The 14,418-nt window shown below is 38.8% G+C and overlaps 1 protein-coding gene across 1 annotated transcript in view; it reads right to left on the bottom strand.

Annotated features, from left to right (window-relative positions):
* LOC124788796 (BAI1-associated protein 3) overlaps positions 1-14,418 on the bottom strand; it is a gene marked incomplete at its 5' end in the record, with an annotated part of 518,896 nt that overhangs the window by 43,297 nt on the left and 461,181 nt on the right. Inside the window, 2 exons of the mRNA XM_047256078.1 lie at positions 11,081-11,289; positions 13,529-13,652. Coding sequence (XP_047112034.1) covers positions 11,081-11,289; positions 13,529-13,652 — 333 coding nt within the window. The remainder of the gene's footprint in view (positions 1-11,080; positions 11,290-13,528; positions 13,653-14,418) is intronic.

Raw genomic sequence — 14,418 nt, 5'->3', positions numbered from 1 at the left:
CTGACATCAATTTGTAGCACAAATTTTGAAGATAAACTCTGTCTGAATATTAAGAATTACCTTGAAGAAAAAGATTTATTGAGAAGTACTCATCCAAGTAGGTAAAAAGATGAGGGGTAGTAGAAATCATTTGGTGGCAGAAGAAATATTGAATTTAATTGACGAAAGGAGAAAATATAAAAATGCAGTAAATGAAGCAGGCAAAAAGAAATACAAACGTATCAAAAATGAGATCGAAAGGAAGTGCAAAATGGCTAAGCAAGCATGGCTAGAGGACAAATGTAAGGATGTAGAGGCTTATCTCACAAGGGGTAAGATAGATATTGCCTACAGGAAAATTAAAGAGACCTTTGGAGAAAAGAGAACCACTTGTATGAATGTCAAGAGCTCAGATGGAAACCCAGTTCTAAGCAGAGAAGGGAAAGCAGAAAGGTGGAAGGAGTATATAGAGGGTTTATACAAGGGCGATGTACTTGAGGACAATATTATGCAAATGGAAGAGGATGTAGATGAAGATGAAATGGGAGATATGATACTGCGTGAAGAGTTTGATAAAGCATTGAAAGACCTAAGTGAAAACAAGGCCAAGGCCCCGGGAGTAGACAACATTCCATTAGAACTACTGATAGCCTTGGGAGAGCCAGTCCTGACAAAAATCTACCATCTGGTGAGCAAAATGTATGAGTCAGGCAAAATACCCTCAGACTTCAAGAAGAATATAATAATTCCAATCCCAAAGAAAGTAGGTGTTGACAGATGTGAAAATTACCGAACTATCAGTTTAATAAGTCATGGCTGCAAAAGACTAATGCAAATTCTTTACAGACGAATGGAAAAACTGGTAGAAGCCGACCTTGGGGAAGATCAGTTTGGATTCCGTAGAAATATGGGAACACGTGTACTGACCTTACGACTTATTTTAGAAGAAAGATTAAGGAAAGGCAAACCTACGTTTCTAGCATTTGTAGACTTAGAGAAAGGTTTTGGCAGTCTTGACTGGAATACTCTCTTTCAAATTCTGAAGGTGGCAGGGGTAAAATACAGGGAGCGAAAGGCTATTTACAATTTGTACAGAAAGCAGATGGCAGTTATAGGAGTGGAGGGACATGTAAGGGAGGCAGTGGTTGGGAAGGGAGTGAGACAGGGTTGTAGCCTCTCCTCGATGTTGTTCAATCTGTATATAGAGCAAGCAGTAAAGGAAACAAAAGAAAAGTTTGGAGTAGGTGTTAAAATCCATGGAGAAGAAATAAAAACTTTAAGGTTCGCCGATGACATTGTAATTCTGTCAGAGACAGCAAAGGACTTGGAAGAGCAGTTGAATGGAATGGACAGTGTCTTGAAAGGAGGATATAAGATGAACATCAACAAAAGCAAAACTAGGATAATGATATGTAGTCGAATTGTCGGGTGATGCTGAGGGAATTAGATTAGGAAATGAGACACTTAAAGTAGTAAAGGAGTTTTGCTATTTGGGGAGTAAGACAACTGATGATGGTTGAAGCAGAGAGGATATAAAATGTAGACTGTCAATGGAAAGGAAAACGTTTCTGAAGAAGAAAAATTTGTTAACTTTGAGTATAGATTTAAATGTCAGGAAGTCTTTTCTGAAAGTATTTGTATGGAGTGTAGCCATGTATGGAAGTGAAACATGGATGATAAATAGTTTGGACAAGAAGAGAATAGAAGCTTTCCAAATGTGGTGCTACAGAAGAATGCTGAAGATTAGATGGGTAGATCACATAACTAATGAGGAGATATATTGAATAGAATTGGGGAGAAGAGGAGTTGTGGCACAACTTGACTAGAAGAAGGGATCGGTTCTGAGGCATCAAGGGCTCAGCAATTTAGTATTGGAGGGCAGCGTGGAGGGTAAAAATCGTAGAGGGAGACCAAGAGATGAATACACTAAGCAGGTTCAGAAGAATGTAGGCTGCAGTAGGTACTGGGAGATGAAGAAGCTTGCACAGGATACAGTAGCATGGAGAGCTGTATCAAACCAGTCTCAGGATTGAAGACCACAACAACAACAACATTTTTAGACTTCCAGAAGGCTTTTGATACCATTCCTCACAAGGGACTTCCAATCAAATTGCATGCCTATGGAGTATCGTCTCCATTGTGTGACTGGATTCATGATTTTCTGTCAAGAAGGGCACAGTCCATAATAATTAATGGAAAGTCATTGAGTAAAATAGAAATAATATCTGACATTCCCCAAGAGAGTTTTACAGGCTCTCTGCTGTTCCTGATCTATATGAACAATTTAAGGAGTCAGTCTGAGCAGCCCTTTTAGAATGTTTGCAGATGATGCTCCATTTACCATTTTTTAATGTCATCATATAATCAAAATCAATAGCAAAATTTTTTAGAAAAGATATCTGTATGGTGTGAAAACTGGCAGATGACTCTAAGTAATGAAAAGTGTGAAGTCATCCACTTAAGTACAAAAAGGTATCTGCTAAATTTTGGTTTCATGCTAAATCACACAAATACAAGTGATCATCATCTATTCTAATAATAAACAAATTCACCCCAAAGAGAACTTTCAGTAAGAAAGCCCCCTAACCAAAATTTGACACAAAGAAGATCGCAGAATTTGGAGTGAAAGAAGCCTGGAAAAAAGAAAAATGTGAATGACTGGCAAAATTTCCACCAAAAAATCACAGAAAAAGCACAAGCTGGTTGGTTGCTTGGTTTGTGGAGGTTGAAGGGACCAGACTACAAAGGCCGTTGGTCCCAAAGCACAAACCCTCATCCCTCTGAAGAAGAACACCAAACACCCTTGGTGGGACACCTACTGTGAGAATGCACTCGTCACTAGGAAAGTTACATACCAGAAATACAATAGCAAAAAACTCCCCAGAAATTTACATACTTTCAACAAAACATGAAAAAGACCCACAAATATTGTCAGACAAGCCAAGAGAAAATTCATGAAAGAACATTTGGACTCCATTGAGGACATCTTCCTTAACTACAACACAAGACATTTCTACAGGACATTTGCAGGGCAAATTCGAGGATACACACCACAGAACCTCTGCTTCAGAAAAAGTGATGGAAAATTGACACTGACAAATAAGGATAACTGCAAGGTTCTGAACTGCCCAGAACCCACAGAAAGATTCATAGAGGAAGAACTGACAGAGAAGCACATGGACTCACTAGCCCCAACACAAGAGGAGGTCCACAGACACATCCTCAAACTCAGAAACAACAGAACATCTGGTGAAGACAGTATAGTGGCTGAACTACTGAAAAACCTCAGACCAAACTCACTTAGAGAAATCACACAGACATCTGGATATCAGAAAAGCTGCCAGATGACTGGAAATGTGCCCTAATTCATGCATTACATACAAAAGGCAACCACACAGATGTAAACAATTATGGGAGCATTTCCCTACTACAAATCATAAACAAGATACTTTCAGCATGCCTACTCAAAAGGACACAGGACTCGCTGGAACACAAGATCAGCAAGGACCAGGCGGGCTTTCGACCTGGTCGCTCCTGTGCAGAACAAATCTTCAATTTGAAAACTAAGCTGAAAATCAAAGCCCTCAGAAATACACCAGTCATATGCATTTTCATTGATTTTATGGAAGATTAGGACTCTGTTGACTGCCAGTCATTGTTGAACATCCTATACAAACAAGGTTTGGACAACAAGACACTGCGACTGATCAAACAGATAATGACAAACACGACATCAAAAGTGAAATTTAGGGGGGCAATCTCTGAACCCTTTGAGATTGGGACAGGTGTGCATCAAGGTGATGGTCTCTCACCACTCCTCTTCAACCTAGCATTGGACAAAGTCATTAAGGGATGGGAGAGAGAGCTGAAATTACAAGCATTCTAGAAGACAGTGCAACTAGGATGACCCGAGGATGCTGGAAGTTTGCTATTTAGCCTTCACAGATGACCATGCACTACTTGCAGACAACAAAACCACAGCAATCAGGCAGGTAGAAGTATTCAAAGAGTGTGCAGGAAAAGTAGGGCTACAGATCTCCTTCCAAAAACAGAGGTCCTCTGCACAAAATTCAACATACTGAATTTAAACACAAAATATGGCAAGGTCAACAGAGTCATACATTTTAAATACCTAGGGGGAACTGACAGGAAAGGAGAAAATCATGCAGAACACCAGGTTACTGAAGACAAAGAGAGCCTTATACAAAACACAGGGTATCTACAACAAAAAATGTCTTTCCACCTACATCATAATTTGTCACTACAATACTGTAATCAAACCTAAGGTGCTATATGCCTGCAAGACACTGATGTTACCTAGAGAACATCCTCACAGAGGAAAGAAAAATTATCAGGAAAATTATTGGAGTAAAACTCACAGGCAAAGGATACAGGCTTCATTCCAGAAACACCATAGAGAAGTTGTCCAACCTCACAGTGGACATCAGAAAAAGGAGACTAAAATTCTATGGCCACATCAGCAGACTCTCACAGACCAGGCTCAACCACAGAATACTCATATACATACAGAGGCTTAAAACCACCACAGCTTGGATGGCACAAGTCAAAATTGATCTGGAAAAAGCACAGATAGATTCAGTGGACATGACAGACAAAAGTGTCTATAGACACAAAATACACAAGAGGGAAGTAATGTCAGAGAAGATAGCACCTAAACCCTGGAGACCAAAGTGGACCGAAGAAAGGAAAAGGGCCTTTAGCGAATGAATTAAAGAGTATTGGAAGGACAGGAAGAACAAGTAGTCATAAATTCTTTGCATGGTCTGATAAAGCCCTGTAACGTGTGTAATAATAATAATAAAAATAATAATAATAAGAAGAAGAAGAAGAAGAAGATCTGTACACTAATCCCCAAAACTATTAGATGAATTTTCATCAGATTTTCATAAGTAACATGAGAATTGCTTTGGGGAATATTTCATCAAAATCAGATTAAAAATACGGTATCCATGCATATAAAAATGTATGTCTGTATGTTCCATATCTTTTACAAAGTTACTGGAATGATTTAAACCAAACTTGGCATACATATCATCACTTAATGTCTGCAAAGAATCACTGTGGGGATAAGAACCACTTACCTATCAAAGGATGAGGAGGGGGGGGGGGGGGGGAGAAGAAGGGGGGGGGGGGAATGGGGATGAAAAAGAAGAGTACACCCTGATGTGCAAATATTCACATTTTTGCCATGTCCTCCACTTTTGAAGAAGCAGAGGACATGCAATGTCAAGCAACAACTCTCTTGAACTTCAGCCTCTGTACCTAAAAACTATAAATAATTCACAAATATTTATTACCAAAGTAGAGTGACGAAAATCCAAATTCAGTCTACGACTGAAACAGTAACACACGGCATGTCACTGGATCAATACTGGGATCATTTCTGTTTTTTGTGTATGTAAGTGATATCGAACAACTTTCTAATTTACAAATAACTGCTTATGCTGGTGACACATCTCTGCTGTTTTATGATGCTGATGAGGAGATATAACATATTTTTCAACACATATGACATCAGAAGTGACTAAATATTTTAGCAACCAGAGCCTGAAAGTCAGTACCACAAAATCTCAGTTACTGGAGTTCAAAGCAGGCAACTCATCCCACAAAGGTGTAGGAAATACTTGTGGAATTTCATATATGAAATCTGTAAATTTCTAGGTCTGCACTTGAATGGCAATCTTCAATGGGAAAGCCATGTTAATTTCATATGCAGGAAAATAAGCAGTCCATAGTATTTGTTAAATTAACATTCCAAAATTGTGCAGAATAAAACACTGAAAATAGTATACTATGCAAAAGATTCCCCATTTACGCATTATGGGATAGGACTATACGGGGTGGGCTGCCGATGTGTACTTGAACAAAATGCTTGTGTTACAAAAGAGAACTACTAGGATGAAATATGATCTGGGGTACAGGGAGGCCTTCTGTGATGCTCTTATCCAAAATAAATATCTCACTACATAATTCTGCAGGGTGTCCCAGGAGGAATGTTCAATATTAAGGGAACTTCCTGACAGATTAAAACTGTGCATCAGACTGAGACTCGAACTTGGGACCTTTGCCTTTTGTGGGCAAGTGCTCTACCATCTGAGCTACCCAAGCACAACTCACGACCCATCCTCACAGCTTCAATTCTGCCAGTACCTCGTCTCCAACCTTCCAAACTTCACAGAAGCTCTTCTGCAAAACTTACAGACCTAGCACTGCTGGAAGAAAGGATATTGCACAGACATGGCTTAGCTGCAGCCTGGGAGATGTTTCCATAGTGCAACTTTCACTCTGCAGTGGAGAGTTCTTTGATATTAAACTTTCTGGCAAATTAAAACTGTATGCCAGACCAAGACTCGAACTCGAGAGCTTTGTCTTTTGCAGGCAACTGCTCTACCATCTGAGCTACACAAGCACGACTCACGACCCATCCTCACAGCTTCAATTCTGCCAGTACCTCATCTCTTACCTTCCGAACTTCACAGAACCTCTTCTGTGGACCTTGCAGAACTAGCACTCCTGGAAGAAAGGATATTGCAGAGACATGGCTTAGCTACAGTCTGGAGGATGTTTCCAGAATGAGATTATCACTCTGCAGTGGAGTGATTGCTGATATGAAACTTCCTGGCAGATTAAAACTGTGTGTCAGACCGAGACTCAAACTTGGGACTTCTGCCTTACCCATCCTCACAGTTTCAGTGCTGCCAGTACCTCATCTCATACCTTCAAAACTTCACAGAAGCTCTTCTGCAAGGTTTGCAGAAGACCTTCTGTGAAGTTTGGAAGGTAGGCGACAAGGTACTGGCATAATTGAAGCTCTGAGGATGGGTTGTGAGTTGCGCTTGGGTAGCTCATTTGGTTACCACTTCCCCACAAAAGGCAAAGGTCCTGAGTTCGAGTCTCGGCCTGGCACACAGTTTTAATCCAATTAGGCTAAATCTCGCAGAAGGCAATTTAAAGATAATCCCAACATTGATTACAAAATTAACAACAATATGAAACTCTATACAAATGGCACTGTTCAGAGCCAACGTGGAAACATGCTCAGAATATGTCAACTGAATGTTGAGGGACTGTCCAGAAATAAGGGCAAAATACTATCTAAAATTTTGAGAGAGAATAGGGCAGATATCTTAGCACTGCAAGAGACTCATACTGAAGATGACAATGCTCTGTGGAAGCGGGGGCACATCCCACGCTATAAATTAGTGTCCCGAATTAACCACCCTCAATTTGGAGTTGCCAGCTTTGTCCGCAACAACTTAAAGGATGTCTCAGTTATTCTCAAGGAGAAATCAGACAAAGAAAACATGATGGTAGTGGTAATTCAGATCGTAAATATAAAAATAGCAAATATCTACAAACCACCGAATAGCACTTGGTGCAAACTCCCAGTGCTAGAACATGCTGCAATATATGTAGGCAATTTTAACAGCCATAGTTATGAGTGGGGCTATGCTGAAGAGGATGAAAATGGCAGAAGTTTGGCAGAATGGATGGAAGCAAACTAAGCTCCACTATGAATCAAAGAAAAAAGGCACATTTAGGTCTGGAAGATGGGGTACAGAGAGCACACCTGTCCTCTGCCTGTCAACTATTTACCCTTCGGAGAGTAGTAGCGGAACTATCATCAGAAAAGCCCTGCATGGCTTTCCCAAAAGCCAACATCACTCCATTCTCATCTCCTACGGGCTACACATTCCCCCAGTGTGATCTGCTCCTGTATCCTGCTGGAACTTTCAAAAAGCAGATTGGGATAAATTTTCTAAATTGCTGGACAAGTCAATAACACAGGTCCCGGCACTTCCAAAATGATACTCAAAGTTTTTAAAGATCGTAATATCTATTGCCAGAAAGAGCATACCCAGAGGATGCTGGAAAGAATACATTCCTGGCTGGAATGAAGAGATCAACCAGCTGTTTAACCAATTCAAGGAAAGTGGAGACCAAGAAACAGCTATGAACATTATGAATTCCTTGAATGAACAAAGGAGAGAAAAAATGGCACAAAGAAACAAGGGACCTCGATTTCACACACTCCAGTAGAAAAGCACGGATGCTGATTCACAAAGACGCTTCCCACAACAAAGAAAACTCAACGGTCTCATGCGACTCAATCGCCAGTCACTTAGTGAGAGTTTCTAAGATCCCAACAGACAAAGCAAATCTTCGGAAAGTAAAGAGAGAGCTTACAGAAGTCAAGAAATCTCTGTAACATAATCCAGAATTCTCTCCTCCATTTACAATCACTGAACTGGAGACAGCCCTTAAGCATACGAAATGTAGAAAAGCTGCAGGTGCAGATGGGCTTTATCCTGAATTTTTGCCGCACAGTGGACCGGTAACGCAAAATTGCCTAGTTTGCCTGTTTAACGAAATTCTTCATACAGCAACATTACCCATAAAATTTAAAAGATCAAAAAATATCGCTAACAAAAAGCCAGGGAAAGAGGGAATAGTTGCAGAACACTTCCGCCCAATATCTCTACTTAGCTGTACTTACAAGCTATTGGGAAGAATGATTCTCAACTGAATCCATGATCAAATTAATGCTGTGATACCACCTGAAGAAGCTGGATTCAGACCCTATAGAAGCTGCTGTGAACAAGTGCTCTCCTTGACTACTCACACAGAATCTGGATACCAAAAGAAACTTAAAACTGGAGTAGTGTTCATTGACCTGTCAGCAGCTTATGACATGGTGTGGCCTATTATTGAAATTTTTGAGAGCAATACCTTGCAAAGCTCTAGGCAACCTCTTAAGTAATATGTTAAGCAATATGCAGTTTAAAGTACATGAAGGAGAAGAGAAAAGCAGATGGCATGTACTCAATGACGGATTACCTCAGGGCTTTGCTCTTGCTCAAGTGTTATTCAACCTCTACACAGCTGACCTGCCAAAAATTTCAATATGCAGATGACCTGGCAGTTTCATATCAGAGTGAAGACCTTTCTGAATGTGAAGAACACCTAACAAACAGCCTTACTAAACTTTATGAGTATTTTGAGACATGGCGACTGAGACCAATGTTTCTAAAAATCGCCTTTAATCGGCAAAGATCAGTCCACAGTTCGGCCCTCTTGGCACAGTCAGTTACAATGAAAGCCCAAAATACCTGGAAGTCACTCTGGACAGAACTTTAACATACAAAAAACACCTTTCCAACTTGGCCAAGAAGATAAAACCCGAGTGAACCTTGTGAGTAAGCTGGCAGGCAGTACATGGGGAGCAACCACATCAGTCCTCTGAGGAGCATCCCTTGCACTGGTACACTCTGCAGCAGAATACTGTGCACCAGTTTGGCTCTGAAGTGCCCATGTAGTGAAAGTAGATGTCCAACTGAACTCAGTTATGAGAGAAATTAGTGATACAGTCCGGTCTACACCTATTTGCTGACTACCAGTGCTTTCAAACATCTGTCCGCCAGACCTCTGTCGAAAGGCTGCTCTTTACAATTTCTGTCAGCAAGTTTCTGAAAACAACTAGATCCCTCTGCATGACAATTTGCTATCACTGCCCAGGAAATGCCTCAAATCTAGAACACCAGCATATGAAATGGGAGTCCAAATGCTATCCACAGGATTTGACCAGGATGCAGAGTGGAAACGTGAGTGGCAAGCTCCAAGAACCGAAACCATGAACTTGTAGACAATCCAACAGTTCCAGTTCCAGGCTTCCACCAACCAAGGGAGGTGTGGGTGCAGTTAAACAAATATCGGTCTGAAGAGGGTAGGTGCAAATACAACATGCACAAGTGGGGCTTTTCAAGTGACAGTATGTGTGACTGTGGTGACACCCAAACAATGAGCCACATTGTGAATGAATGTCCAATCAGACGCTTCCCTAGTGGCATTGAGAAGCTCCATCAAGCATCCCATGAGGCACTCGCTCGATCAAGTCCATCAACATCCGAGTGTAGTCCGAACCATTTTAAAACCTGTGTACTGTATATAATTTCACATGTTCATTTTTGTATATATTTCTTTGTCTTGCTAAATGTGTATTACTTCATTTGATGCATACAATAATAATAATAATAATAATAATAATAATAATAATAATAGCAATAATAATAATAATAATAATAATAATAATAATGGCTACATGCAAAAAGGAAATGTAAATAAAATAAAAAGCCATGTTATTTCAAACCTGAGTAAAGGATCTTATGCCTTAAGCATCTTGAAAAGCCCCATAAATGAGCAGACAATTCCTAGTGGATATTATACATATTTTTATTCACATCTAAAACATGGAATTCCTTTCTGGGATAACTTTCCTGAAGCACAGAGCACACTAATAATTCCAAAGAGATCTAATAGAATCATTATAAGGAAGAGCATTAGAGATTAATGAAGATATTTGTTTAAAAAGTTACCAGATTACTCTTCATCAAGAAACATGAAATTAATTTTAAAAATATATGAAAAAAAAACAGATTTTTAGAATAACTGCACGAGGCAGCAAGACAATCTTCATTTTATACTTAAAAACACTAACAGATGTCTAGAAGGAACTTGTGGCAGCAATGACTGCTGATATTGACAGCTGCCACCAGTATAAACACAAAAACAATGAACAAGTGTGCTTCTTTGGAAAGTATGGTCTTTATTGTACTGTCCACTATTGTTCTCATGTGTCATGCTCTAGTGTAAAGCATACTCTGATTACACTTTGTGTATCTAAGTTAATAAAGTGTTGAAGTGGCTTCAGTACTTGAATATCAAATTTTGACAAACCTATCACCCGGGGATAAAACTGTACACCAAACAATCTAATACTATAAAATCTATCTGACACATAAAAAGTTTCAGAAACAAATACAATACTACTCCATCTATTCAGTAAGACAATATTATGATAATATGTGATATTAGTATATGTTTAAATGTCAAACTGTAGCTTGCTATATAACTGTATAAATGATTTTTTTTATACCTATGAAACAACATTTGTGCCTATGTATATCAATGCACTTACGTATAAGACATCTAGTGTCATAAAGTCTGCTGTACTGCACAAGATTCAATCAACAGATAATAAATATGGAAATACGGCTGTTCTATATACTAGCAAGTAACTTACTTTTGTTCTTTTGGTGCATGAGATTCAGATCAACCTGTTTTAATCCATGGAAGTTGTCAATACTTGTGTTGTTATCTGCTACACCGGGTATATTACCCAGTGCCAGAAAAGCTTCACCAGCAAAGTCATTTGATGTGAGAACATCGTGATCCATCACTGTGAAGAGTATCATGGCACCTTCATGTCGACATTGCTCCAGTGTCACTGAACTAGAATAAATTGCATATTGTAAGCATTTTGTAAAAAGTTATTAAAAATTATCTGAAGCTTGTTCAATATGTGAGAAATTAATAATTCCACACATCCAGTGCTCAATTTGAATTAACTAGCGTACATTAACTAATCCAAATACCTGGATTGTTTCTTTTCATACTGAATTCTGAGTGACTAATATTTTTTTCTGTTCCAATTGCTGCACATTTGCCTTTCTTGCTCTTCCCATTTTCTAACCAAGGGGCTACCTGAAAGATTTGTTTCTATTTTTCACCAATGTCAACCACCTCTTTATTTTGTCCTATGTCCATACCATTCATATTTGTTCTATATTTATACTTCTTTCATCTAAAAAATTATTGGATTTTTACATTCCTTCCAGTAAAACTTCATAGTTAACTATGGAAATATACAAATTTCAGTGTTCTGGTGCCAACACATACACTGTTTGCTACAATGATATCTGAACTGCTTTGAGGAAGAGGGATCTATGTAAACTAAGCCTCATTGTTTCTTATTTCTGGTACCAGATGCTGAGTGATCTTCTCGTACAGAGCTACATTACTCAAAAAATTGGAGGATCAGTCACACAGCTTGAGGAACAGCTAATAAATATTCCTACACAAATAGGAAAATGGTCAATTTATGTAATTTCAGTGCATTTTAATGGTGCCTTAATGCCAGTAAATGGTAGCAGTTTTTTTTATTTTTTCCCCAAAACATTCTTTAAACAATTCTTTCAAAATTATTTGGAAACCAATATCCAGAGGCTGTCATGTCATGAAATACATGTGATTTTTACATCAGGAAGTATAATGCCTCATTCACACTGTTCACAAACACATGATAGGAAGAACAGTTCTGTAGAAACAATAATAAATGTAATTTTCAAGAAGATGATGAAGTAGTTCTACATTTTGATATACTTTTCCTCAAACACAAACAGATAAAAAGAAAACAGCAACAATAAAGTTGAACAAAGTGCCCAAGCTCAATAAAATTAGAGATCCTGGTTGGAGCAACCTCAACACAAATCTAAATAAAGTTGCCATTTACAATAGTCAAGCACAAGGATCAATAAAGGAAAAAAAAAACTGTAGAAAGATGAAAAACTGAAAAGTATAATAACAGTATGGAAAGGAGATTGCTACTCACCACATAGATGAGACAAATTGCAGACAGGAACAATGAAAAATACCATTAAATTATTAAGCTTTTGGACAAAATCCTTCTTCCAAAATAGGAAAAACACACATACAGGCACAGCTCACATACTCATGGCCACTGTCTCTGGGCACTGGAGCTCAATCAGGGCCCAGTGACAGTGGCAATGTGTGTGAGTTGTGCTTGTGTGAATGTGTGTGTATTTTCAAATTTCTATTAACAATGTAAATCCAGGATGGAATGTAACAGTATTATGAAAAGGGTAGTTGCTACTCACTATATAACAGAGATGCTTAGACACAGATAGGCACAACAAAAGAACTGTCAGAAAATGAGATTTTGGCCAACAAGGCCTTCATCAGAGACAGAAAACACACACACACACACACACACACACACACACACACACACACACACACACACACATATGACCACAGTCTCTGGCTGCTGAGGCCACACTGTGCGCAGCAGTGCATGATGGGAGATGCAGCCGGGTGGTGGGGGTAAGGAGGAGGCTGGGGTGGGGACGGGGAGGGATAGCAAGGTAGGGGTGGGGGACAGTAAAGTGCTGCTTGTGGGATCATACAGGGTGAGGTGGAGAGAGGGTAAGGCAGCTAGGTGCAGTAGGGAGGTTAGGCAGAAGGCAGGAGAGGGTTACCAGAAAAGGAGAGAGATAACAAGACTGTGCATGTGCTGATGGAACAGAGGACTGTGTAGTACTGGAATGGGAAAAGGAAAGGGGCTAGAGGATAAGAACAAAGACCAACGAAGGTTGAGGCCAAGAGGGTTACAGGAATGTAGAATATATTGCGGGAAGAGCTCCCTGTCTTTTTGTCTGAAAGCATAATATTTTAGAAGTCTGTTTTCACTGTGCCTGTCTGTGACTCAATGCCTCCTCCACATGGAGAGAAGCAATTTAACTTTTCCATATTGTTGTAATTCCACCCAGGACTTCCCACTGCTTGAAAACTGAAAAGTATGTGTGATAGTCTGATTTAATTCCATTATTTGTACACTTACTTTCTATTTTCTGAAAAATAAATCCATGCATATAAAAGATGTAAAACTCACAATTCAAAACATTCATCAAAGAGTGGATTTAACGTTTTCTTCTGCACATTAGTTTGCTGTTCAGTGCAATGAGCAAAAACTTTCCGAGGAAGAAGTTCAATTATCACAAATGGATCACTGAAACCTGTGAAGAAAGCAAGCATTGGTACTTATTAACATGTCAGTAAAACACTATGTTTAGTTAGAAAAGAAGAAAGAAACAAAGGCTCAGGTTTAAAGTCAATCTGACAATGACATAACTAGAAATGAATTACGAGGTCTGACAGTGAGGTAATTAGTCACAAGTTCAGTCTGGTAAAGAATGGGACAGGGAACTAGTCGAATGCCTTTCAAAGAAACCACCCAAATACTTACCTTATGTGATTAAGAGAATTGCAAAAAACTAAACTAGGAAAACGGCATGGGGATTTGGACCCTATCACTCCCAAATGATAAATTATTACAAGTAATACAGACTTACAGAGTTGCTTTTTTTCTCTCTCAATTTGGGAAAGAAAAAGACTCTTTATAGGACACATATGAAGATCAAAGTTTCTTTTTTGTGGGACCTGCAGCATATATTAGTAACAGTAGGAAATTATACAAAGAACTGGTAGACAGTAAGCTGTTTGATATTTTTTTTTAGTATATAAGCTTATTTCAGGTTTATTAACTTCATAAGTACATGTCCTGATGTTGCAGGTGAACATATGTCAACTTTGAGTAAACCATTATAGTTGTCTATAGTTGTTGATTATAATATTATTTTCAACAATGTTTTAAAGTTGTTTGATACTTTGCTGTTACACGTATATTATAACATGGTTTTTACTATCTGGCACTTGTAGAAATTCAACTTTGACACCTAGCTGTTTACTCAAAGTTGACAGTTATTATATTATATGCATATT

This window comes from Schistocerca piceifrons, chromosome 3 (genome assembly GCF_021461385.2).
Source record: "Schistocerca piceifrons isolate TAMUIC-IGC-003096 chromosome 3, iqSchPice1.1, whole genome shotgun sequence".
NCBI lineage: Eukaryota > Metazoa > Arthropoda > Insecta > Orthoptera > Acrididae > Schistocerca > Schistocerca piceifrons.
The sequence above is the reverse complement of the archived record's forward strand: the minus strand, read 5'-3'. Positions and strand labels throughout refer to the sequence as shown.